The sequence below is a fragment of the Pelobates fuscus genome, chromosome 5 (genome assembly GCF_036172605.1).
Source record: "Pelobates fuscus isolate aPelFus1 chromosome 5, aPelFus1.pri, whole genome shotgun sequence".
Taxonomy (NCBI): Eukaryota; Metazoa; Chordata; class Amphibia; order Anura; family Pelobatidae; genus Pelobates; species Pelobates fuscus.
The window spans coordinates 338570268-338597829 of NC_086321.1; the positions used below are offsets into that span (position 1 = coordinate 338570268).

A 27562-nucleotide genomic window follows, 5' to 3' on the forward strand; every position below is an offset into this window, starting at 1 on the left:
CATATAGCACAAATGCCAGGTTTTGTTTACGTTTTGTTCTGTTCACAACGTACATTTGGCTCAGTCCTTAAGGGGTTAATTAAAACACCCCAAATGATCACACCCTGCCACTCTTAATAACACAGGAATATCCACTACCACCAGTGCAAGTGCACAACATAGAAACAGGTTATGAAATATACAAGGCAGACCAGAGCTTGCCAGAAACCAATATGGCGTCCTGCTCTTAAGCTGTGTCACCAGTTCTGACCAATGAAAAATAGGCAAGCAGCAGAAGGGCTGTGTGAGCCAATCACAGCGCCCCGCTGGCTGTGACTGAGTAGGAAGTAGGCTGTGGCCATGTGTCAGGCTGCTGTGAGGCTGTTTTGGAGCTGCAGCCCATGAATTCCCTGTTTATTTCTGTGTGTCTTGGAATCCTCAGTGTCCTGCTGCCCTGTCACAATGCCAAGGAGGGTCACATCACTGAGCAGGACATGGCTAAGTACAGGTATGGACATGGTATAACTCCCACTGTGCAAAGTGTGAGAGAGATGGCACTGCTAGTAAAGGGGATAATGCATTGTCAGAAAAAACATAAAAACACTGACTGCTTTTATAACCCCTTAAGGACATAATTGTACAAATTTGAACTAAAAACAAAACTTATGATTTGCTCTGTGTGTTTGTAAAAATCTTAATTTAAGAGTTCCTCTTTAAATGCCTCCCCCCAGTATTTTAAAAAGGATGTAATATGCTATATGTATACTTTGTTTAACATTTAGGGTGATTAAAATGGAAAAAAGTGGGGTAAAAAAAACTATTTTATTTTTACATATTTCTGCTTGTATTAATTTTGACACATGCAGTGCAACCTTTTAAAGATTGTTTAAAAAATAAAATTAAAAAAAAAAGATTTTTAGATCGTTTGGCCATTACCCTGTATATTGTTCCAGTATGTCAATCATGTTTTGTTAGAATTAAGTATTTGTCTTGTTCACCTATTGTACAGCGCTGCAGAATATGTTGGCGCTATATAAATAATTGTAATAAGAACTCAGATTCATGGTGCTGATTGTTAAATGTAATGTAAATACAAATGGTAACCCTTACTCTGTGCGTATACAAACTCTAATACTGTGCCAGCCCTAACCTTAACCCTACATTAACCCTAAACCAGCATTAACCCTTGCCTAACCCTACAACTCACCCTAATCATAATCCTAACTCTAAAAAAAAGTATGTTGCTGCCATCTACGGGCTTTTCTGCATTACAGGGATGTCTATAATGCTGAAATTCAGGCCGATTACACTCTGATTAGTGCTGGTCAGCTTGTCAAATCCCAGCACCGATCAGAATTGGCCCGGTGCCATGTTTTGAGACCCCGTCAGGGTCTGTTCATGCCCTGTAAGTTTCATTTGAGGTTCTAGAATCTAGCAGCTGAAAATCACCGCTGCTCAGCCACTTAACTGATTTAAAAGATTGAAAGCAATGCTCACTTTAAACATTGCATACAGTTCATTAGTCAGCTTGAAACCACTAAATGTGGCCCCAGCTGAAAAAGGTGAACAGCAGGCATCGATCGATACCTGGATCTCACTGCTATGAGCAGGGATTTAACCCTACTCACACAATGTTCTAGCAATAGTCATTGAAATGACTGAGGCAGCGCTCAATTTGAGCACAACATACTTTGCATCTGTTACTCTGGGGCCACAAAAAGTGTCCCCATCTAAAAGATGGGAGCCCCCCAGGGTCTCCTTCTCTACCTGAGAAAAAAGAAGGAACACAGGGGGAAGTAACAGAAGAGAGCACAAGAGAGTATTATGGGGACATTGTATTATGGAGGGAGAGTATGTGGAAGAGATGCAGCTACTATGCGCGTCTTGTGAAAGTACCCCATGTGAAGTGATTTTGGCGAACTATATTATAATGGGACTCTCTAACTCTGCTCTTTTGTTAAAAGTAGCCAAGCATTGGTAAAAAAAAAAAAAAAAAAAAGGTAAATAACCTGGGTTCCACACTGGTAAATATTAGCCTAAGTTTCACATAACATGTCAAGGCTGTAAAGTTATATAGTTTTTGTATCGCACAACCTTCTTAGCTATTCGTAATTGTAAAATATCTTGTTTTATCTGCAGGGATCGGGTGAAAGCCATGTTTTATCATGCCTACAACAATTATCTGGATAATGCCTACCCGTATGATGAGTTACGACCTCTTACTTGTGATGGCCAGGATACCTGGGGCAGGTAATGGATCAATACAAAAATACAAAACATAACAGAGTACATGACTACAAGGGAAAGATATACGTGCCAGAGTGTATGAGTATGTGGCATAAATGACACGCAAAAAAATAAAAGGCATTTAATAGGCTTGTACATAACAGAGTGGGCAAAAGCACCGCCTAATGTATAGATTATATTATTATTATTATTATTATTATTTTATTATTTATATAGTGCCAACAAGTTCCGTAGCGCTGTACAATGGGTGGACTAACAGACACATAAATAATATATACCGTATTTATCGGCGTATAACACGCACTTTTTCTCCCTGAAAATAGGGAGAAAATCATGGGTGCGTGTTATACGCCGATATCCTACATTTACTTACCTGTCTTGAAGCGTGGGCCGGCTTCACAGCGCGCACCGCGGAACTGGAACTTAAATTTCAGGTTCCGGTTTCCAGGGGGACTGAAAGGAAGTGTGCACACTATTGTGTGCACACTTCCTTTCAGTCCCGCCGGTACTGGAACTTAAATTTCAGGTTCCGGTTTCCAGGGGGACTGAAAGGAAGTGTGCACACTATTGTGTGCACACTTCCTTTCAGTCCCGCCGGTACTGGAACTTAAATTTCAGGTTCCGGTTTCCGGCGGGACTGAAAGGAAGTGTGCACACTATTGTGTGCACACTTCCTTTCAGTCCCGCCGGAAACCGGAACCTGAAATTTAAGTTCCAGTTCCGCGGTGCGCGCTGTGAAGCCGGCCCACGCTTCAAGACAGGTAAGTAAATATGGGACAGAGGGAAAGTGCACTAGGGGACACTATGGGAGGGGGGACACACTATGGGGTTGGAGAATACTATGGGGGGGGAGAATACTATGGGAGGGGGGAGAGAATATTATGGGGGGGGAGAATACTATGGGAGGGGGGAGAGAATATTATGGGGGGGAATACTATGGGAGGGGGGAGAGAATACTATGGGAGGGGGGAGAGAATACTATGGGAGGGGGGGAGATTACTATGGAAAGGGGGGGGAACACTATGGGATGAGGGGGGGGAATACTATGGGAGAGGTGGAAATTTCCTGGAATTTCCTTCTGGAAATGAGGTGCGTGTTATACGCCGGGGCGTGTTATACGCCGATAAATACGGTAATTACCTAAAGATTGCACGAGCCTACTCTGAAATGGCTGTTAGAAATTGATACATTTATCTTCTGATTCATGCAATTATTAAAGGAACACTATAGTCACCAGAACAACTACAGCTCATTGAATTTGTTCTGCTGAGTAGAATCATTACCTTCAGGTTTTTTGCTGTAAACACTGTCTTTTCAGAGAAAATGCAGTGTTTACATTACAGCCTAGTGATAACTTCACTGGCCACTCCTCAGATGGCTGTTAGAGATCCTTCCTAGGTCATGGCTGCCTAAAATGTATCCAAACATTCAATGTCTCCTCCCTCTGCATGCAGACACTGAACTTTCCTCATAGAGATTCATTGATTCAATCCATCTCTATGAGGAGATGCTGATTGGCCAGGGCTGTGTTTGAATCAGTCTGGCTCTGCCCCTGATCTGCCTCTTTGTCAGACTCAGCCAATCCTATGGGGAAGCATTGTGATTGGAATAAGGCTACCACTTCTGCTGATGTCAGCAGGCAGTGGGCAGGTCTAAAGGAAACAGTGACAAAGCAAGCAGCTCCAGACTTAAATACAATTAAGATTTTACAATATTTAGTGAGGCATGAGGGGACCAGGGTGGCTAGATGGTGGTTTTAACCCTATAGGGTCAGGTATACATGTTTGTGTTCCTGACCCTATAATGCTCCTTTAAAAAACCCAAAAAACAGATTTTACTAATCTTCAAGAACATTTTAGGTGTTATAGTTGTGTATAATAACTAACTTTATTCATGAATCATGACTCCATCCTGTACATGCACATGAATTTCATAATTCCACTGCAAAGTTCTGTTAAAAAAAAGTAAAAGTTCTCCATATTCGTATTATTATATTATTATTATAATTATTATTAAAATATATATATATATATATATATATATATATATATATATATAATTGCCTTTTCCTGTCTATTGTCAATGTTAAATAACTTATTTTCTATTGCAGTTTTTCCTTGACATTAATTGATGCTCTGGATACTTTACTAGTAAGTGTAAATTTGTAGCAAAAATGCATTAAAATATTAAAGTAAAACACTTACGAGTAGCCATTATTTGCAGATTTTCCCATGGTTATGATCAGTAGCTATACTTTGCACTCTAGGTTGATTATCTTCATCTTAAAGGGACACTGTAGGCAGTATAACACTTTAATCTCACTGAAGTGATTATAGTGCCTGGAGTCACCTGGCACTGTCCCTCAATTTAGTTTTATACCATTTTCAAGCAGTTTAATGCTGAATGAAGGTCTCTGGGTGCCCATAGCCCTGCCCACACTGGAGGTGTGGCTAAGTCAGAGACTTCCTTCTAGCCATACTGATTAGTTCCTGATTTGGCACGCTGATTGAGAGTGTCAGCTGACCATTTTCAGCCTATCACTGGTACTATAGGTTATTAATGCTTCCTCATTAACCCAAGCAGCACAGGGGCTACTAGGAACTCTCATGTAGCATTAAATCATTTCTAACCGTTTAACACTGAATGGAATGATGGCCCAGGAGACTCCAGACATTATAATCACTTTGCTGAGATGTAGCAGTTACACTGGCTACATGGTCCCTTTAAGAGCTATAAGGCTAGCATTGGAATTTTGCAATTCTGTTCAATTCACTCTACCTGAATTTTTTGCCAAATACTTTATTTAATATACTTTGAAACTCATTGATTATCCTTTGTATACAGGACATACTTTCTCCATCTCCAAATTTCTTTTCATAAGTTGCCCGTCAATTTGTATAGATAATATATATCCTAGAAAATATGTTAGATATTTCTGTTGGAAAATTCAATAGGTAATTATAGATAAATATTAGAATTTCTGATGCTAGCACCTTTTCTCAAACATGTTTATTTACAACCTTTTTTGTTTCTGACAAACCTTCTGTTTAATTGTGCTCTCCTGTCTCTCAGCTTCCTTCATATCTCTAGGCTTCCTGTGCCCCTAAGCCCCCAAATTATTTCTCACAACTCTAACATTTTAGCTCTGCGTTGTTCCTGATCCGTTTTTCCTCCGGACCCATACTATTTCTGCTTAGGCGACTTTTGTTTGTCTAAACGACGTTGGACGTCCTCACACTATGCATGAGGACTTCCAGCGTCACCGGAATTCCATTTGGGGAAATCCCTAATGCGAGCGCGGCCATTTCCGCGCATGCGCATTAGGTCTCCCCCGCCGGCGGACGTCTGCCTCAGAGGAGCGCGGGCAGAGCTGAGCCAGCACCGAGGGACATCAGCGTTGGACCCAGGTAAGTGATATAAGGGGTTATTAACCCCTTCTGCACCACAGGAGGGGGCCTTGATAAAGGGGGGTTGGGGGGGGCTATAGTGCCAGGAAAACGAGTTTGTTTTCCTGGCACTATAGTTTCCTTTTAATTTTGCCTTTCTGATATTTTAAATCCGTACTTTTCTGGAGGTAAATGTTTGCCACATTAGTGTAATAATGTATCAGTTGGCAGACAGGAAAGAGTTTTTCACACAGGGATGGCTCCTGGATCTCTCAGCTGATTGGTCATACCCATAGGCGTGCGCACGGGGTGTGCCGGGTGTGCCTGGGCACACCCTAATCCCCGTGGCACGCCTATGTATTGAGTCCTGCAGGAACAGCGTTCCTGCACTTTTATTTGAGCAGGAACGCTGTTCCTGCAGGCACTCAGCTCCCCCTTTCTCACCCTATGTTCCCCCTGTCATGGGGGGGGGGGGGCAGGTGATGAAGGACCCCCACCCCCCGGTCAGGCGCCGGTCTCCACTCAGCCGCGGCGAGGGAGCTGTGTGCTCTCTGCTTCCTCTCGCCGCGCGCTGTTTGCTGATGCTGGGAGCCGGAATATGACGTCATATTCCGGCTCCCAGCTACAGCAGGCAGAGAGCACACAGCTCCCTCGCCGCGGCTGAGTGGAGACCGGCGCCTGACCGACCCACTGGACCCCAGGGACAAGTCCACCAGCACTCCAGGTAGGGAGGCTGGGTGGACATTTTTTAATTAAAAAATACTAATTTGTATGTATGTGTCTGTGAGTGATTGTGCCTGTGAATGTATGTATGTGTGTGTGTGTCTGTGTGTATGTATCTGTGAGTGATTGTGTCTGTGAATGTATGTATGTGTGTGTGTGTCTGTGTGTATATGTCTGTGAGTGAGTGTGTCTGTGAGTGAGTGTGTCTGTGAGTGAGTGTGTCTGTGAATGTGTGTGTGTCTGTGTGTATGTGTCTGTGAGTGTATGTGTCTGTGTGTCTGTGAGTGAGTGTGTCTTTGAATGTATGTATGTGTGTGTGTCTGTGTGTGTGTGTCTGTGAATGTAGGTGTGTATCTGAGAGTGTGTGTGTCTGAATGTGTGTGTGTGTCTGTGAGTGTGTGTGTGGGTGTCTATGAATGTCTGTGTGCACGCGTATATATGTGTTCTGTGTATGTGTCAGTCTGTGTGTGCACGCATATATATATATATATATATATATATATATATATATATATATATATATATATATATATATATATATATATATATATATATATATATATATATATATATATATACACACACACACGTGTATATTATTTTTTTTTGGGAGGTGGGAAAAGAGTTCCCACACTTTATTCCCCAGGACTTCACCGGAGATCTCCGGATCTCCCCTGTCGGCTCACGCAGAGTCGGCGCTATCTGAGTGCCGGCTCTGCTCTAAGCCTCCATGGGCTGGCGGGGAGATCAAAGATCTACCTCACCAGCCCACAGCAACATGGAGGGAGGCAGTAGAGGACCCGGGGAGCTCTAGACAGCAGCTCCGCCAGGTTCCTCTCACGAGATCTGAGCATTGCCACGGCAACACTCAGATCTCGCGAGAGTTAACTCTAGCCCCGCAGGCTAGAGTTCACTCTCCACTGGACCACCAGGGATGGCACATGGCAGCAAGGATCCCCCCTCCCTATATAAGGTAGGGAGGGGGGATATTTACTAATCTGCCCCCACCTCCACAATCCCTCCAAACATACAGCCCGCACGCTCACACACACAGTACACTAACCGCACCCTCACAAACACACAACACCCTCACACACAGCACACTAACAGCACCCTCACAAACACACACAAACAGCACCCTCACAAATACACAACACCCACACACATCACACAAACGGCACCATCACACGCACACATCACACAAACAGCACCCTCACACACAGCACCCTCACACAGCACAGTAACAGGACCCTAACAAACACACACACACAAACCCCCTCACCCACATAGCACACTACCAGCACCCTCACACCACCCTCACACAGCACACGAGCCTCACACCACCCTCACACAGCACACGAGCAGCACACACATACACAGCAGTGTATGTGTGTGTGTGTATATATGTATGTGTGTATATATATATATATATATATATATATATATATATATTACATATATACACATGCGCCGTGTGTTTGTGCTTTAGGGTGCACACCCTAATGCAATAGGCTGCGCACGCCTATGGTCATACCTCTCTCATTATGACTAATAATCGGTGGTGAGTGGGAGGAAGAGTGATTTTTGTGGGCTAGTGTCATAATGAATTACAATACATGCTAAATACAAGTCTTGCAGTTTCTTCATAATTTGTTATGTTCTTTTATAATCTGCAGATTATTGGCAATAAAACAGAGTTCCAGAGAGTTGTAAATGTGCTACAGGAAAAACTGGATTTTGATATTGATGTCAATGCCTCTGTGTTCGAGACCAACATTCGAGGTCAGCCTCTGAGATCAATCTCTGTTTAACTTTCACATAAACATTTCTACGTATAGTACATTTTTGGACACATTAAAATACTATTTTTTTTTTTTTTTAATTTTTTTATTTTTGCAGTGCATATGAGGGTAACATACGGGCATGTGGTACCCCAAAAGCAATCCACATTCAAGTTTCATAACAATGATAGCATAACATTGAGAGCATCGGGGTACATTAAAACAGTGCACTAATTTTATATTTAGGTACAAGCTGGAATCATGCTAGATCAGCGAAAGTGTCGAAAACTCCGAATATACGTTGCAGTTAAGCTATGCAAGAAACAAATGGAGTTTTCTGAGTATTAAATGCTTGGAACATGCTAGGCAGAGACTGTCGGGGCCACTGTGATACCAAATGGAGGGAGAGTGGTGTGTGATGTGTGGGGGGAGACCCTTAGTGAAAACAGGTTGGGTTCATGGCATATCAGACCTAACGTGGTATTTATGCTACAAATAGGCCGGTGTATATTAAGTCAGGCTAGGTCTGTACAATTTAACTTATCTCAGGGGGATGTTGCCTAGCGAGGAGACAGGATTATAGGCTGCGATAGAATCTAAGAAAATATAACTAGTCGGAAGGTGTGCTTCCCAGTACTCTAGCCAGAGTTAGCTTAAGAGTCTCAGTGCATCCCTCAGCCCACGCCAGCGGCTGGTATGGTGTTGGCCCCCAAAGTGGCCTTGTCTGAGTCGCCCAGAGGTAATGTCCACAGGTTGGTGTTGTTTCTCCCAATCAGGGTCTGTGTGCAATGGCCGCTGGATAAAGGCGGGTATGTTGAGTTTTGGCGGGTTCGCCATTCCGTACGGGTGTTTCCTCTGCGTCCCAGATTCCTGCCCCTCCGGCTCCGGGCCTTAGTGAGAGCCCTCGCCTTGTGTCCATGGAGCCTCCCAATCTCGGTGGTTGGCTCGGGGGCCCGCGGGTTCTCCCTGTCCCGGGTGTCCCCACGGGTGTATGGACGGCTTGGAGTGAACTCCTGGTGGGCTCCCAGCCCAGAAAGGTGTCGGGCAGTCAGGACTGCAGTTTCAAACGCTCTCTCGTGGGTGCTGCTGGCTTGGTTCTCGTCCTGGTTTCACAGGCTTCCCTCCGCTCTGGTGGTGGTAGGCCCAAGCTGCTCCGCTTCAGTTGCGGTATGGCGGCCATTTTGGTAGCACTGTGCTGGTTGCTCATGTGTCGCTCGCTTGTCTGTGATGAGGTAAGCGGTTGCAGTCTGGCCTCCAGCTTGCGCCAGAAATCATCGAAGATTGCATCCAATCTCTGTAGGGTCCCATGCTGTGGGTCTGTAGGCTTAGGGGGACGCGTGGCATCCGCCATGCTTGTAGCCGTGTCGTGTTGTGTGCTTTTCCGTGCAGTCCCCCACTGCACCTTCTCTGGTCTCAGTTTGCCTTCCTGATGTGGACCGCGATCACCCCCGACGGTCCAGGGGGGGGGGAGTAACGGGGCTCCTGTTTGTTAAGCACCGTAATCTTGTGGCGCCGGACCGGGAGATCGGCCGCCTCTCCCGCTCTACGAGCGCCAGGCCTCATGTCAGAAGTCAGTCGGCCAGCCGGCCTCAGATTAGTTGCAGACCTCAGTGTCCGGTTAGTTCCCCTTTGTGGGTCAGGTACACCTATTTGGGTTGCCAGGTTTGAGTTATTTAGAGCCAGAAACTACAGAAATCGCCCTATTGTCTGAGGAGCTCTGCAGTAGCACGTCTGCCTTCCATGCTGGTCAGGCCCCGCCCCCTAAAATACTATTTTTTAGTATAAGTTGAGAAATTGTTACAGTCCTAAAGTGGATACAAATCTGTCCGATGTGACAATAATTTTATTTTACTTTTACATGATTGTCTTTCTTACATGTTCTCTCTGTCTCGTCATTCAATGTTTCCCCAGTTTTCTTTCCTTTGTAATGTTTTGTTATTTAATATTTTATAGACACATTCATGATTATTGATATTTTTAGTGGTAGGTGGTCTCCTGTCTGCTCATCTCCTCTCCAAGAGAGCGGGCCTAGATTTGGATCCAGGATGGCCTTGCTCTGGTCCCCTCCTTGATATGGCGGTAGAAGCAGCTCGAAAACTCCTTCCAGGTGTGCAAATCGCAAAAGGCAAATCACATCTTAACAGCGTAAAAAAAAAAAATACTGCTAAATTATTTTAACATTAAGAGTATATGGCATTCTATTGTAGTTAGTACTCATAAAGGACCGTTTCAAGCAGAAAGGTTGTTAATGATTCTCACTAATGGTTTTGCAGCCTTTAACACGAATACCGGGATGCCTTATGGGACTGTGAACCTTTTGAATGGTGTTAACCCTACTGAAACACCAGTGACCTGTACAGCTGGAGTTGGGACATTTATAATTGAGTTTGCAACACTGAGTCGCCTTACTGGGGATCCAGAGTTCGAGACAGTGGCAAGACGGGCACTCAAAGGATTATGGGAAAGCCGGTCTGAAATTGGGCTGGTAAGTCAAACAAAAACTAATATTGTATTTAAACTCGAGAAAAAATAAGTTACTCTTTAGCCATACAAATTCTGTTCAAATTTGGATGGCATTAATTGGGTTGGCTAGTCAGCTGTTAATCTTAGCCAATAAATTATGTTCACACAAAAGCAGCTGCAGCAATGTCACCAGGTATAAACAAAAATGTTGTCCTTTTTGTGTCTGAGATATCACGTTCTAAATCTTGCATTGTACCTACTATGTATTTTGCCTTCACAGGATAAATGGAGTACCAGAAGAGTAAGCATCTCCCCAATTTATATATATATATATATATATATATATATATATATATATATATATATATATATATATATATATATATATATATATATATATATATATATATATATATATATATATATATATATATATATATATATATATATATATATATATATATATATATATATATATATATAGTTTACTTTGATTTAGACCTAAAATATATATTTCCTTATAACATTGCTGTTAGTTTGCCTTATTGACATAGGAAAAAAACTCCCCGGTATTCGGTCACACTACATATCATGGAGAAAGGTTTTAGTAAGATAAACAAACTCTTTGCTTGGATTTTCACACAATCTCTTCTGCTTTCACAGGTAGGAAACCATATAGATGTAATGACATCCAAATGGGTGGCCCAAGATGCCGGCATAGGGGCTGGTGTGGACTCTTATTTTGAATATCTCGTTAAAGGGGCAATTCTGCTACAGGATGAAGAGATGATGTCCATGTTTCTGGGTAAGAGCATCCAGTTTCAAACATGAGTGCTTACTTAAGTTGAACTTCAACTGGCATCCTGAAAGTCCTAATTTCAATATAATAATACTCTTAAAGGGAAACTCCAGTGCCAGAAAAACGATCCGTTTTTCTGGCACTGGAGGGTCCCTCTCCCTCCCACCCACCAATCCCCGGTTACTGAAGGGGTGAAAACCCCTTCAGTCACTTACCTGGGACAGCGGCGATGTCCCTCGCCGCTGTCTCCGCCTCCGCGACGCTCCTCCTAGTGATTACGTCGGCCGGTGGGCGAGACTAATCTCGCTCACCGGCCGAGGAGACCTAATGCGCATGCGCGGAAATGCCGCGCATGCGCATTACGTCTCCCCATAGGAAAGCATTGAAAAATCATTTCAATGATTTCCTATGGGGTTTTGAGCGACGCTGGAGGTCCTCACACAGCGTGAGGACGTCCAGCGACGCTCTAGCACAGGAAACCTGTGCTAGAACCCAGGAAGTGACCTCTAGTGGCTGTCTAATAGACAGCCACTAGAGGTGGAGTTAACCCTGCAATGTAAATATTGCAGTTTATGAAAAACTGCAATAATTACAGTTGCAGGGTTAAGGGTAGTGGGAGTTGGCACCCAGCCCACTCCAATGAGCAGAAGTGGTCTGGGTGCCTGGAGTGTCCCTTTAAAGGAGTACTATAATGCCAGGAAAACAAACTCATTTTCCTGGCACTATAGGTTCAGTAAGTCCCCCCCCCCACCCTCAGGTCCCCCTTTCAGCCACTTACCTTTCTCCAGCGCCAGGCTCCCTCTGTGCTGGCGAACTCTCCACCCCCTGCCGACGTCAGATCCGTATGCGCATGCGCGGCAAGAGCCACGCACGCATTCAAACAGCCCATATGAAAGCATTACTCAATGCTTTCCTATAGACGTCCAGCGTCTTCTTACTGTGATTTTCACAGTGAAAATCGCGAAAGCGCCTCTAGCGGCTGTCAGTGAGACAGCCACTAGAGGCTGGATTAACCCTCAGTGAAACATTGCAGTGTTTACATGTTTACAGCTGCAGGGTTTAAACTAGAGGGACCTGGCACCCAAACCACTTTATTGAGCTGAAGTGGTCTGGGTGCCTATAGTGGTCCTTTAAGGTGAAACTTCACAGTAAAACAAAGAAAAATACTGTAGCAGCTAAAAATATTAAAGGAATTCAGCATTGTGTTTGTACCTTTCAGCTTTGTAAATCGATGTAGATATAGAATTAAGAGCTACAAACTGAATTACATTTACATTGTACCAATGATACAGCTTTCCTTTCTTCAAGTCCAGCCCATATCATGCCTGTAATGTCCTGCAATTGACTTCATGAATATCTTATTTTGCTTTGTCTTTGATGTTTTATCTAAAACAATTTTACTCTTCAGAATACAACAAAGCCATCAAGAACTTCACCAAGTATGAAGACTGGTATGTGTGGGTACAGATGTACAAAGGCACAGTGTCCATGCCAATTTTTCAGTCGCTAGAGGCTTTCTGGCCAGGATTGCAGGTAACTGTGATGTTAGTTATCGGATGCTTTTCTAATGCACCGATAGTGATTAATGCACAAGTTTCTCCCCCACTCAGTGCGTGATGGCAACAGAAATTGTCCAACAACAGACCTACTCTTGGTTTGTTTTGATGTGTGTTACAGGAAGTGAGGGGGGACTGGTTTAGGTGACCTTATGATCTGTCAATAGCCATTTTATATATAATTTGCATGGGCACTTTAGAACAAGTACAAAGTCTATCGTTTAACCCCTTAAGGACCAAATTTCTGGAATAAAAGGGAATCATGACATGTCACACATGTCATGTGTCCTTAAGGGGTTAAACAATGTTTTAATGCTCAGTGATTTTAATGAAGAGAAGACAAAGGAAGCGGTTGGACTTGTCATTATTTTTGACAGATTCCTTGAAATGTAAATGTTACAAAACACAACGTATAATGTTGCATGTGTCGCGAAGTATCCTAAAGTCATAAATATGTAAAATAATATTCCCATGTTTCTGTGTGTACTCCCCTTTACTTTAGTTAAAGGTCCACTACTGAGTTCATTGCAGAGGAACCCTATAAATCAGCCACATATTCTTAGCTCCTAGAAAACATGGTTATTAGTGTAAAAAAAAAAAAAAAAAAGTTGGGAGAAAGGAAATGTTCTAGCAGGACAAAAGATAGTGTACAATGGGAGTTGTAACGTTGGCTAACATCTAGATGATCACAGTTTGATGGTCGCTTTTTAGTAAATATTATTGTGGATTATGTTGAGCACTATGATGCAGACCAAAAAGCTTCTTGGGCTCCACATGATGGGGTTCCATAGAGAGAGTATGGTATTCATGTCATACTTTTTGTCCTGCAGAGCCTGACAGGAGACATTGGAAATGCCATGAGAACATTTCATAACTATTATACAGTGTGGAAGCAGTTTGGAGGATTGCCTGAGTTCTACAATATTCCTCAAGGATCCACTGTGGATAAAAGAGAAGGTTACCCTCTTCGACCAGGTATATCCATTATGCATTATTTGACCAACAAAATCTGGAGTTGGAGGGTCTCTTCCTGCTACAAAGTGAAGCAAATTAAAGAAAAAGTGTTGTGAAAATGTCGCTTGATCTGTCCAGTTTTGGATGGCAGTAACAGGCTGTTATTTCTGGGGAAGGCTTAGTCCAGTGCTTGCCTTGCAATAAATTTGACAACTTCAGCTTATTAAAGGGGTTATATTGTTAGGATACCACCCCAGCTTTTTGTTTAAAGGACCACTATAGGCGCCCAGAGCACTTCAGCTTAATGAAGTGGTCTGGCTGCGAGGTCCCTCTAGGGTTAACCCTGCAGCTGTAAACATAGCAGTTTAAGAGAAACTGCTATGTTTACACTAGGGTTAATCCAGCCTCTAGTGGCTGTCTCATTGACAGCCGCTAGAGGCGCTTCTGCGCTTCTCACTGTGATTTTCACAGTGAGAAGACACCCGCGTCCATATTAAGGCATTGAGAATGCTTTCCTATGGACTGACTGAATGCCGCGCATGCGCATTCAACCGATGACGTCCAAAGGTGGAGGAGAGTCTCCAGCGCCGAGGGTGAGTGTTTAACCCATTCCTCTCCCTTCAGCCCGGCGGGAGTGGGGCCATGAGGGTGGGGGGAAACTATTAACACTATAGTGTCAGGAAAACAAGTTTTTTTTCTCCTGGCACTATAGTGGTCCTTTAACTAACTTGTCAAAATCACAAAGCAGGACTATAAAGCATAGCTTGTAGCTTCACCTACAATCCCTGTCCATCAGAGAGACAGGAATTATACTTTCAGTTGTCATTCCAAATCATACTACTGGGTTGTTATAGCATTGCTGATATAAGTGGGCTTTCAGGTACAGCTTTCCAGGAATGAGTGATTGCAAGTCCAGAGATTATCCTGGTGTCTGTGGTGAGTAAAGCCGCTGGTGTCCATGTGTGTTTGTCTATCACTACAGAGACCGGTCATTCTTTGGCCTTGCACGCACTTCATTTTGGGAAACTGCACCTACAAGTCCTTCTGACACCAGCGCTCTCTGCTTGCTGAGTGTCAGAAAGTGTAATTTCTGATTGACAGGGTTTGCAGGTGGAACAAGGAGCACTGCTATAAAGCCCTATTTTGTCAGTTTGACAAATAAGTAAAAATTATCGGTAGGGAGGGTGACTGGTCCTATTTATTTCTATTGTGACTGGTTTGATTGTTTGTGCTGTATATATCTACTTATTTAAGGAACGTTACAAGCGCTTAACAATCTATATACGACATTATTCAGGAAGTATATGTCTGACCTGCGAGAGAACAGAGCTGAAAACTCTGTGAGCAGCTCTGGACTAGAGGTACACCAGGCGTTGGAAACAGACAGGCCAGCAGAGCAAGATTGATAGGGTTATGCACAAAAGTGAAAATTCAAGGTGAATTTAAAATTTAAAGGAACACCATAGTGTCAGGAATACAAATGTTTCCTGACACTATAGTTCTAATAGCAATGTTTAGGTCCCAGGCCCCCTGTCAGCAAAGTAAAATGTGAGTTTACTCGCCTTTCTATCAGTGCCGCCTCTATGGCTGAGATCATTAAACTTGGCGATCTCAGCCAATCCAATACTTTCCCATAGGAAAGCAATGGAAGGTTATTGTGCATGCATGGCAAAACACTGCACTGCACCAGTCACCATCTCCGCATAGAGATGCATTGAATCGATACATCTCTATGAGGAACATTCAGTGCAGAGCGTGGAGACGCTGCAGGTTGCAGCATTGACCCAAGAAGCGCTTTTGAATGACTGAGACTAGAGGTGTTACTAGACAGCAATGTAAACACTGCCTTTTTTTTCGAAAATAGTACTGTTTACATTAAAATGCCTGCAAGGACATACTATACACACCCCAGAGCAACTACTTTAAGTTGTTGTTCTGGTGACTATAGTGTCCCTTTAAGTTCAAAATAGCCAAACTGGGAAAATTCTCAAAGTCAACTATGCTTTCAGTACAGCCACTCTGGGCTTAAAGGAATACTATAGTCACCAAAACAACTGTAGCTTAATAGAGCAGTTTTGGTGTATAGAACATGCCCTGGCAGTCTGACTGCTTAATTCTCTGCCATTTAGGAGATAAATCATTTTGTTTATGGAGTCCTAGTTACACCTTCCTAAAGTGAATGACCCTGTGAGAGTTAATAAGCCTTACATAGCGAGTACAGATTTGCAGAGTACTTCACTAACCTCACACAGACAAATACTCACTAGGTACAGTGTCTATAACGATCACCTGGAATAAAAGGCTACAGACACAATTTCTAATGGACTTCTTCTTAAACAGCCAAAGTGGGACTGAGACATGCTTTCTCTTGTACTGTGCTAAATACAATGCTTTAGGGATGAATACTTCCCCCAATATAGCAACAACACGGACTTCCGAGTACCAAAAATGGAAAGCAGTGCACTTGGCAGGGAGAAAGAGAAGTTGCTGGGATAGTAGCAAAATATCTTACAGATTGATACAGAAATCACATATATTGCATGAATTAAAATTACATTGCTATTGTTAAAGTCAAGCATGTATCAATGCCCTGCAAATAACTTACTTCTGAATCGAATTGAGTGTTCCTTTAAATGGCTTATTCCCCAATGTGAATGGAGATGGAAGTTTTTCTACAGTAGTTTCAATAATATAATGCTGCTAGTATCCAAATCCAAGCTAATGTAAACATGTCATTGTTAAGAAGGGACACTATAGGGGGGCGGAGCCTAACAAGCAAGTGAGCAAGACGTGCTCTGCTGGAGCTCCCGCCGATCGGAACACTCACGGCCAAAAATCTGGGGGTGACACGCAACAGGACCCACATACTGCACCTATGTAGCTTGGGGAAAACAGCACGTACCTGCAGACGCCCGATTTGCCACTCAGAATGCCTGGGAACCGAGACGGCGGCCTGGGGCCTACGAGGTTAGGCGGGCTGGGAAGGCGGCCGCTTCCAGCTCCCAACTCCGGACCACAGGCAAGCACCAAACCTTCCTCCCCCCCCCCTCCCCCTCCCTACGGACCGGGGGGACATCCCGGTCCACGCCACATGGAGCAGTCAGAGCCGACAGCCGAAACCAACAGACCAGGGGTGAGGGCCTCCAAAATGGCGGACACTAGCGACAACAGAACTCGTGGCAATCGGCAGCAGCCTGCAACACCCATTCCCATCTCTAAAGCAAACAAGATGGAGGTGAAACAAAGTGGGGCAACAAATCCACACAGCCTGTCCACAACGGCCACACAGCCTAAGCCTGAAATGCAAAGCACCAGCCTCAGGACACACAGGTCCTCACTGGAAACCTTTGATTGGCTCTGCACGGGCCTCAGGGAGGCTTTACACAACCGGGGAGTGACTCACCGCCAAGCTACATTAATCGTGGCCTCATGGATACGTCCTGCAGCGAGGCGCAGCTACTATGTGCAGATACCCCGCGCCTCCAAGATGGCCGTCCGGCACCACAGATTCCGTCGGGCCTTGAGGCGGGATGTCGCACCAAACCCTCCGTGCACACGAACCCAACAGCACACAAGGCACAATGGGGCACCGAACCAAACAACGCCCACACGTACCCAACCTGACCGAAACGCCGGCGACGAGCACAACACGACAAGCACCTCCCTATACCAGACAACACCGCAAGCGAACACGCGACTGCACCACATGGGGGACACTGCCGGAGCAGAACCCCGAAGCGGAGACATCGGGCCCTGAGGAAGCAAAGTCGAGTCCAGCGGACACAGAGCACAGGACTTACCATCACTGGGTATAGGTTGAAAGGCCTATAACACTGCCTCACAGGGGTAATCATAGCCTGGACTGCTTTGAACCCCCATACCAGCGAAGTACCCAGACGCAGAAATTTAACGCAGGCCACATGTGGGCAATACCCCCTTGGTAATGCAGGGCACAATGCTCTTGAAGGTTTGTTTTTTTTACCCAGCTGATTAATGGCAAAGCAAAGTTTTATGTTTAGTCACTCACGATTAGGATAGCTAGGATAGCCGGTATATATATTCACTGCCACTCTACACCTATGCAGATATAGCTAATCTAGTAATGTCTAATGTTGACTGTTATATTTTATTTTGTTTTACTTTGATCTAATAATCTCACTGTCTAGCCAAGCCTGTTATCATTACATAAAATGTGTAATCTCTTACGCCACTGTCTACCCTTAAAACACCGTTCAACGAGCTGTAGTGGCGTCTCTCAACAACTTGTGAACGGCTTACCATATCCCAATTGCAGCATATTCTCGAATTATCTAAGCCCATTTAAACTTGACTACTCGCTAAGAACACTAGCCAAGCTACTTACTGGATAAAAACGTCTGTACACATGTCCAATGTCACATAGTGATAGAATATCTGCCCACTTTAGTTGTGTTAGTGTTGTGAGCCTAAGTAACAATGATTTAGTCTAACTTGTGGAACTAATCTCCTGTTATTTCATAATTGAACATGTTTTATTTTATACGAGTTAAACATATTTCGACGACATAATCGTTTAGTTAAGCATGACATACTACAAAAAATGTGCGAATTTCTATGCCACAACGTAACTACTGTTCATCTTGATATACTCTGTTGTGGCATCTGTTCATAACCTGTAACCACATGCACAACCAAAATAAAGAATTAAAAAAAAAAAAAAAAAGGACACTATAGTCACCAGAACAACTACAGCTTATTGAATTTGTTCTGGTTAGTAGAATCATTCCCTTCAGGCTTTTTGCTGTAAACAGTCTTTTCAGAGAAAATGCAGTGTTTTCATTACAGCCTAGTGATAACTTCACTGGCCACTCCTCAGATGGCTGTTAGAGATCCTTCCTGGGTCATGGCTGCCTAAAATGCATCCAAACATTCAGTGTCTCCTCCCTCTGCATGCAGACACTGAACTTTCCTCATAGAGATTCATTGATTCAATTAATCTCTATGAGGAGATGCTGATTGGCCAGGGCTGTGTTTGAATCAGTCTGGCTCTGCCCCTGATCTGCCTTCTTGTCAGTCTCAGCCAATCTTAAGGGGAAGCATTGTGATTGGATCAGGCTACCACTTCTGATGATGTCAGCAGACTGCTTGTTTTTCTGAGTCTAACAGGATGCAGATTTACTGCTTCAGGCTTGAATACAGTAAAATTTTTACTATATTTATGGAGGCATGAGGGGCCCAGGGGGGCTAGATGTTTTTAACACTATAGGGTCAGGAATACATGTTTGTGTTCCTGACCCTATAGTGATCCTTTAAGCTGTAATAAGAAACCAAAATTGATTAGTAGACTCATTTGAACTGCTTTGTTTGTGGTTTAAAGAGACATTACCACCAGAAAATTGATGCAGTATAACTCCATTTATGAACAGCAGCTTCCATTTTAAATATTTTCAGTATATATGATGGGCTTTTAGAAGTTCTGTGTATATTTAAGAGGTTGTGTTTAGAGGTGAACATGCTATACGACGTCAATAGTTGTGGACTAGATAATTTAGTATTAGCTCTTCTAACCTGCACAATTCTGCTTTAAACAGCATATACATCGGCTGGCCTGTGGGGAAACCATATGTATGGTAAAATACTTTGCTGAAACGGCCTATCTCGCAGCAAAGATGGCTGTAACTTGCTGTTCAGATCAATTATCCCTCCCATTGGTTAACTACCATCAATTACTAAGCAAGTAATTAGTCCAAGACATACTAAGTAAAATCATGGTAATATGCATTTTAATATTTATAATAATATAGATTATAATAATTATATAGACGTTATGATATACTTGTAATTGTTGGTGTTAGTGTAACTTTAAATTCTTTGTCTAGTCATGGAATCTGTGTGTGTGTGTGTGGCACTGACGTGTACTCTGCCTTACAGAGCTTATTGAAAGTGCTATGTATCTGTATAAGGCAACAGGAGACCCCACTCTTCTAGAGCTGGGGAGAGATGCTGTGGAGTCCATTGAGAAGATTAGTAAAGTGGACTGTGGATTTGCATCCGTAAGTGGCTTTTTTTTTTTTTTTTTTTTAATGTAATTTAAATACCTACAGACAACACAGGGAGAGAACTAGGTGGTGGGGCTGTTTAGAGAACTATATAAGAGTAGGTGGTGGTTAAAATAACACAGCGTCATTAATGTTTGATATTGTTTATTGTCTTTTGCTTTTTCGTTCTGGTTCTTTAACTTACACTCACTACCAGCGCTTTAGGTATACTTAGGCTTCACAACCACAGGTCCAAGACCGCTTAACCTTCTACCAGAGGGCCACAAAACGGTTAGCACCATAAGATTCAGCACAACCTGTGCCCACACATTTGGCGTCTTCGCATCCAACCTCCCCCCCCCCCCCGTTACCCCCTTGGTTAGGGGTACTCAATCAATGCTAAAGCACCACCTGCGACAGACTCCCTCACTCAGCTCCACATAAAGAGCTAGACTTACGAACTCGGTGTAAGCGCAACACAGGCACACCATAACCGCACTAACGCACCACCGCCCACACGGAGCGCCAACACCAGCAGACCCATAACCCGCACGTGCTGACACCAATCACTCAGCTCCACCCTACTCACGAGGGTATACAAAACATACGAACACATCTAGATAGCGCCTCATATACAGTTTCATATGTTGATGTTATTTCTGACTACGTTATTGCTTGACCCAAAATTTGGTGCAAACCTTAAACGATATTCTATCAAACTGTTTTTTGGAGCACTCACGTGCACACATGTCTATGAAACTAAAATATCTTGCACCAAAAATTATAAATAAAGAATTTAAAAAAAAAAAATAACACGGCGTGATATATTGTGGGTTACGTATGGCTAAGGGGTTGCTGGTTTGATTCTTTTAAAGGTCAACTCAGCCTTTCATCCTTCCAAGGTTGATATAATCAGTACCAATAAGCTGGGTAATGTTAATATCTAGACCTCAGTACTTACCGGAAACTAGTAAACTTACCCGTTGTGGCTAATTACATTATATATATATATATATATCAATATTTTTTTTAATGTAATCCATATATTCACCGGCCAAAGAGAGCAAGTGAAATTCTGATCTTACTAAAACGATTATTGAAAATAGATATTTCTACCAAGACTACTCCTATACAAGACTGTTCCACTCTAGAGCAGTAATTAGACTTTCTGCCGACAACAAGTCCATAAGTTTAATAATTACCATAATGTTGCACAAAGCCGTGATATTTTTTAGATATTTACAGCAACTTTATTATGTCTGATTTTGACTGGTGTCACATGTACAGCTTACACTGCTTTTTTTTGTTTGTTTGTTTGTTTTTTATTAAATTCGTAAATTAAATAAATGTTAAATTTCAGCTAGAACGCAGTGAAAATAAAACTGTATCCTCCTTCATTCCAAGTTCATAGAGCCCTTGAAATATATCCACAAATGTTTTTACTATATTCTCTAAACCATGTGCATATGTAACATGGTTTATAGAATAGACTTAAAAAGTACTGCATCGATTTAGATTTGATTCCTGTTCTATTACCTGCTCTTAAAACTGGACCCCATTTAGACACTTGCTGCACACCTATTGTTATCATATTAAGGAAGAACATATATTTTATTGAGATTAACAGTTTTTAATATTTTTTCATTTTATGACACCATCACTTATCTACAATCCATGATGTATAAACACAAATCGTTTTTTGTTGATTCTAAACCGAAAACGAGGAATAAAAAGACTCCATTGTTCAGTGTCCTTTCCAAATGCATAATTTATTCAAACATCTCACTTGCTGCCTTATCATTACAGACACTGGGCATACACACTCTCTATTGCTTTATGGTTTATTCCCAATAAAATGTCTGTATTACTTGCTCAGAATTTATCACCAGCGCTGTGTTTGCTTTGTAGATAAAAGATGTCCGAGATCACAAGCTAGACAACCGAATGGAATCTTTCTTCCTGGCTGAGACTATCAAGTACCTGTACTTGCTGTTTGACCCAGATAACTTCATCCATAATGAAGGTTCTAGTTTTGATCTGGTGGTGACACCTTACGGGGAGTGCATCTTGGGGGCAGGTGGGTATGTTTTTAACACTGAAGCACATCCCATTGACCCTGCCGCCCTGCACTGCTGTAACAGGGACACACAGGAGAAGTGGGAGGTGGAAGACCTGGTTCGAGAATTCTTCTCTATTAAGAGGACTAAGGAGGTCAGGAGACCAAACACAGAACATAATAAACAACATCAAGCACAGAATTCTGTAATGCTGAACAGAACTAAACGAAAACAAACTTCACTCCTTCGCTGTCCTAGTCAACCGTTTAGTTCTAAACTTTCAGTTTTTGGCCAAGTATTTTTAGACTGATATTGGCTTGCTCAATCAGGGATCTTTTTTTTTTTTTTTTTTTGTCCTCGTTTTCTCTTTACGGAACTTATCACTTAGAATGATTCGAAGAACCAAATGATAAGTTTCCAGAAAAAATGCCAAAGGACCCGCAGATGGTATATGTGTGTTGGAACACAGACATGAAGTACAGTGTTTATCTTTATAAACGTAATAGTATTGGACGGTTTTAATGTTCTGATTGCTATGTGACAATGAATTATTAAAATAGCAGAGGCAAAATGGTGAGGGTGAAAGGTTGAGCAGCACTATAGTGATATTATGGAGCTGCATTCATCAGAAGGAAGTGCTTATCATTCTAGATCACACCAAGAAACAACACTGGTTAAGCTGCTTACTCCCTAACATACTGTGAGCTGTAAATCTGTCTCTCTCTCCTGCTCTTAGTTTGTTTTTTGTATCAATCACTTTGAGCCACAGTGTTGGTGAGTTACAACCCAATGCATCTTGAGAGCAGGTGTACTCCTTATCCAACATGAATAGCCTCCCAACACTATGGACAGTGGGCATTGTTCAATCCCTATACCTCTCCAAACTATAACAGCACTTTTTAAACTGGTGATGTAATGATGCCCTCCTCTTATCAACGCAGCACTATTACCATGTGGCTATTTCGATGCAACATTTTAAATGGATACACTTCAGAATAATGATGGCCACATTGGATGTCTCGTTTGTTATCAATGGCCCATTGTCGCATTACTGCTTTGTACTTCCATTGTCCTGTATGATGCTGATCCTGTGCACGCAAACAGTCCAGGACTGAAGCAATTCCCAGTTCTGTGCCAATGGGAATAGTGACAAAACCTGAATGGTTATTGTGCCTTGAACTTGGGAACCACTGCTAAGCATTCTAGTGATTGGGTGAGCTTTGAAGAAGACCTCTGTAGTATACTCAGGAAATTTTGTGGGTAAATGTATTAAAAATCTCGATGTCTTAACGTAGCAGGAAGAGGGTGATCCCTGTTCAAGAGTTTGTTGTACCAGACCTGGAGTGGAGAAAGCTGTAACAAAATAATTAATATGTACTAATTGCAGCTATTGATATTTCATTAAAACTCTTAATTGAATGGGAAGGTATGATGCTTTCTAGTGAAAGCAAGAGGGGTGGCTCTAACACCGAGGTACAAGCATTCTAACCCAATAAAATATTTAAAATTAGTAAAATTTACTAGACTTGCGATAAACATCCTTCTCCATCTCAAAAACATGAAGTTAGGTTTCCTTTTTTTCATTGGGGGTTTATCTAAAAACTGATCTGTTGTCTGCAGTCTTTGCAAGCCCTCCCCTTCTTCACAGGTTCATTTATAAATGTGCCAATTTCTAATGAAATCAGCATTTTTTTTGTAAATTGTGGGGATGGGTGGGGAACATTTCACACAAAGTTCTTCAGCAAGTTTAAATGATTAGGTGTCTGAAGTGTTCTTTTAAGTTTTTTTTTTTGTTTGTTTTTTATAAAACGTTTAGGGATTTCACATACCGTAATTATTTTAATAAGGTAAAACCTACAATCTTTCAAGGCCTGTGTTTAAAATAATGTGCAGCCAGAATCCTGGTGCAATAAGACAGACTATCCTTTTATAGAGACTTTTGTACTTTAAGGTTTTGTTCCTTATCTCAGTGGGTAAAGAGGAAAAATCATCTTGTCTAATCCTACCTGATAAGTTTGGCAGATTCTTTTATGGAGCAGAACTCTCTACCATGCTACCTCTAATGTTCAGTTCCATTATGTTAGCAGGGAAAGAGATTACATTTCATATCCTGGTGCACTAACACCGCATGTGTCAGTAGGGATCATGCACTATAGAGTTCCTTCTCATCACAGGGGAAAAACCTGAAGCTCTACTACTTTGATCACGTGTTTAAGGGGATCGCGATGAGTGCGTAGTTCACAGGCCAACTAGACTTCTAGGACCTGGTGGCCGTGACAACTTCACCCAACTCTAGTCAGGTGGGTCTATTGACAAATATAAAATATATTGGTTGAATCGCTCCATGCTTGTTAAAGGATAACCTGAAATCTTGGAGAAACTAAAATTAGGAAGCTGTTTTTGGAATATGGCTGCAATCCTCTTCCTCTCAAATTGACCAATTCAGTTTTTTTTTACATTTACAGTGTATTTGGGGGAGGGGGTGCTGGAAATTAAATTTTCATGTTGCTCGTGGTCATCTTACATAATACTGGCATTCCGATTTCTGTCCAGGGAAGATTAAAATTGCTGTAAATATTTTATTTTCCACTTTAATAAATTATAAGAACAAATATTTAGTTGTGTGACCTGCTTTTGTCCTAATATTCATACATCCTTGTCCTGATAATCTGGGTCCCCAACTTTGTCTCCTCCCTAATTTTCTGTGTTTTCTGTTACTACTATTTTGTTCTATAGCAAAATGGAAGGCAGTTAAAACCAAAAAAAATTTTGTAAAAATTTTTATATATATATATATATATATATATATATATATATAAAATGGCACATGTGGTTGGGAATGCTTAAGGTATAGGCGAATCCTGTAAGCCTTTATATGGTTAAAGCTTTGTCAAAACAGTTACCTAGGATGGAATGTGGCTTTTTAATTAAATCTTTATATGATAGAAAAAGTTATAATAGATATTTACCAGACACAAAAGTAATTTACAAAGAATCCTGCCTTTTATAAATAAGGAAATATTAGGATTATAAACAAACAAAAAAACACAACCAAAAAGGTGGCGTACAACACTTAGGCTCTGATAGGATTACAATGTGCTCATATGCAACTGTCAACCTTAGCATAGTTTATGCCCATGGGTATGATTGCGTAACATACTGAGAGTTGGAACCAGTCTTGCAACAGGACATAGAAAAATATTGAATGAAATAAATTGGTGAGGGTGAAACCAGGGGAGTTGCATCAGCCAACTGTAAACGTCTTCTTTGCATTTATATTATGGAAGCTTGACAAACTCATCCCACCTAGCCCAGACCTCCTGGATTGTAGATGCGCTGGCCCTCACCGCAGTTGTTGGCTGATCCATTAGCTTAAATAAATACATACAAAAGGTGGTAATTCACACTTCCGGTTATATCTGTAAAAAATAAATATAACACACACAATAGTGTAATACAGTAGGTGTAGCTGGACAATGCCGAATTCTCAAAATGAGGTACTCACAAACGTGGAGCCAATGACGTGTGGCTCTCACTGATATCGCCTTGGGACGTTTTTTGGAAGGATGTCCCTCTCCTGCCTGGCTCACTGCTCCCACTTGACTTCCACACAATTCCACGATGGGTTGGTATACTCAATTACGTAGGAACAATAGCTAAATAAATCAGGCTCTTGGCTGAGTTGGAAATGGCATAGGAAGCCACAAAATTTATTATAAGAGCAAAATATGAAAACAAACTATAAAAACATACTGTATAAAAATAGCATGTAAAATAATGTAAAACTTTTAGCTAAAATCTGCTAAAAGATAAGGTAGCCAAATGGCTAATAGGTAGTCCGAAACGCGTTTCGCCCCTGTTGGGGCTTTTTCAATCGGTAATAGAGTCCAAAATCTTCTCTGGCGGCTTTTTCTCGCATTGCGTCTTTTTACTTCCGGGTTCCGGCTGGGTTTCACCGTGGAACGCACTGTGCGTTCCAAATCACTTCCGGGTTCGGGATTTTTCTCTTTTGGAACGCAGTGTTGCGTTCCACTTCGTTCTCCACATCACTTCCTGGTTTCAGACCTCGGTCGTTCACAGCACTCTGTGTATTTAACCATACACAAACCAGTCTCTTACTTTAGTATGGAGGAAACAGTCTCTTTATCACCTCAATTAAACAGATAAATATCCTTATTGTTATATCATAAAAAATATATATGCACTTCTTGTTTGTTTGACCATAATAAAAAGGGGGAAGGAAGGGGAAGGAGAGACCTTAAAATATATATGTGATAACAATTAGGGTGTGTCAGATCTATCTGATGTATAACCAATAGGGGTATAATAAATACAAGGATGATATATAAAAAACAAGGATGATATATAAAAAAAAAAAAAAAAAATGGCGTATTGGGAAGAACACTATATCTTTTCCTGCCAGCCCTGGGTGTCGAATTTGGTGTCCTACCATCGATACATTGATGACATCTTGTTTATTTGGGATGGCCCTATAGAGTTTTTAGAGAATTTTATATTTTATCTTAACGACAATGAATGGGGAATTTTATTAACCTCTACGCACAATCAGACAGCAATACAATTTTTAGACCTACAAATTTTTATAGAAGATGCTCAGATCAAAACTAGAAACTATTTTAAAGAAGTGGATGCCAATGGGTATATAGAAAAATCGAGTTGTCACCACAGGCCTTGGTTGAACAATGCACCAAAAGGGCAATTCATGAGAATTAGGCGGAATTGCACCAATGAGGAAGATTATTTGGCACAGGCAGGAAGAATAAAAGCTCAGTTTGAAGATAAAGGGTACGAGAAAACAACCTTGGAGAAAGACATAGAGGACGTCAAAAATATAACGAGAAAAGAACTTCTGACATACAAACCAAAACCTAATAAACAAACACACTCTAAAGAAATTCCCTTTATTTGCAACTTCAACGGCAATCATAGAGGTATAAATAAGGTTTTAAAAAAATATTGGCACATTTTACATGAAGATCCCATTTTAAAAAACATTTTACCTACTCGACCTAATATAATCTATAGAGGTGCGGCCAATTTTAAAAGAACCTTGGTTCACAGTAGTGAGGGCCCAACCACGAGTACGCATTTTTTAAATCAGAACAAAGGTTTTTATGGATGCGGAACATGTTTAGCTTGTAGGAGCACTAAAAGTATGAAACGACACCTCACTAATTTGAAAGAACATATTAATAAGGATTTTAACATTAGGGACCAACTGACATGTTTTTCAAAGGGAGTGATCTATGTATTACAATGTCCCTGCAATTTACTATACATAGGGAGGACTATAAGATGCCTGCACATAAGAATCTCAGAGCATATAAGAAACATTAAAAATGGGATAGAAACACACAGCGTGTCTAATCATTTTAAGAGACATCACCAAAATAATCCCGAGAATCTGTTTTTCTGTCCGTTGAAAACAGTTAAAAGAGATTGGAGGGGAGGCGATTTTAACCAAAAAATAGGTAAAGAAGAGATGCAATTTATATATAATTTTAACACACTCGCACCCCACGGTCTGAATTCTGATTTTGAGGTGTGTCACTTTCTTTAGATGCATGTAATGTGTGTTT

General features: G+C 41.8%; 1 protein-coding gene across 1 annotated transcript; it reads left to right on the plus strand.

Annotated features, from left to right (window-relative positions):
• Positions 1-338: 338 nt before the first annotated feature.
• On the plus strand, positions 339-22308 carry EDEM2 (ER degradation enhancing alpha-mannosidase like protein 2). The gene is made up of 11 exons (XM_063455800.1): positions 339-487; positions 2119-2229; positions 4337-4376; positions 8012-8117; positions 10098-10223; positions 10390-10601; positions 11243-11384; positions 12787-12911; positions 13765-13909; positions 19799-19920; positions 21814-22308. Exons 1-11 carry the CDS (start codon positions 381-383, stop codon positions 22270-22272), a joined length of 1695 nt encoding a protein of 564 aa, XP_063311870.1. The 5' UTR covers positions 339-380; the 3' UTR covers positions 22273-22308.
• Positions 22309-27562: the final 5254 nt, after the last annotated feature.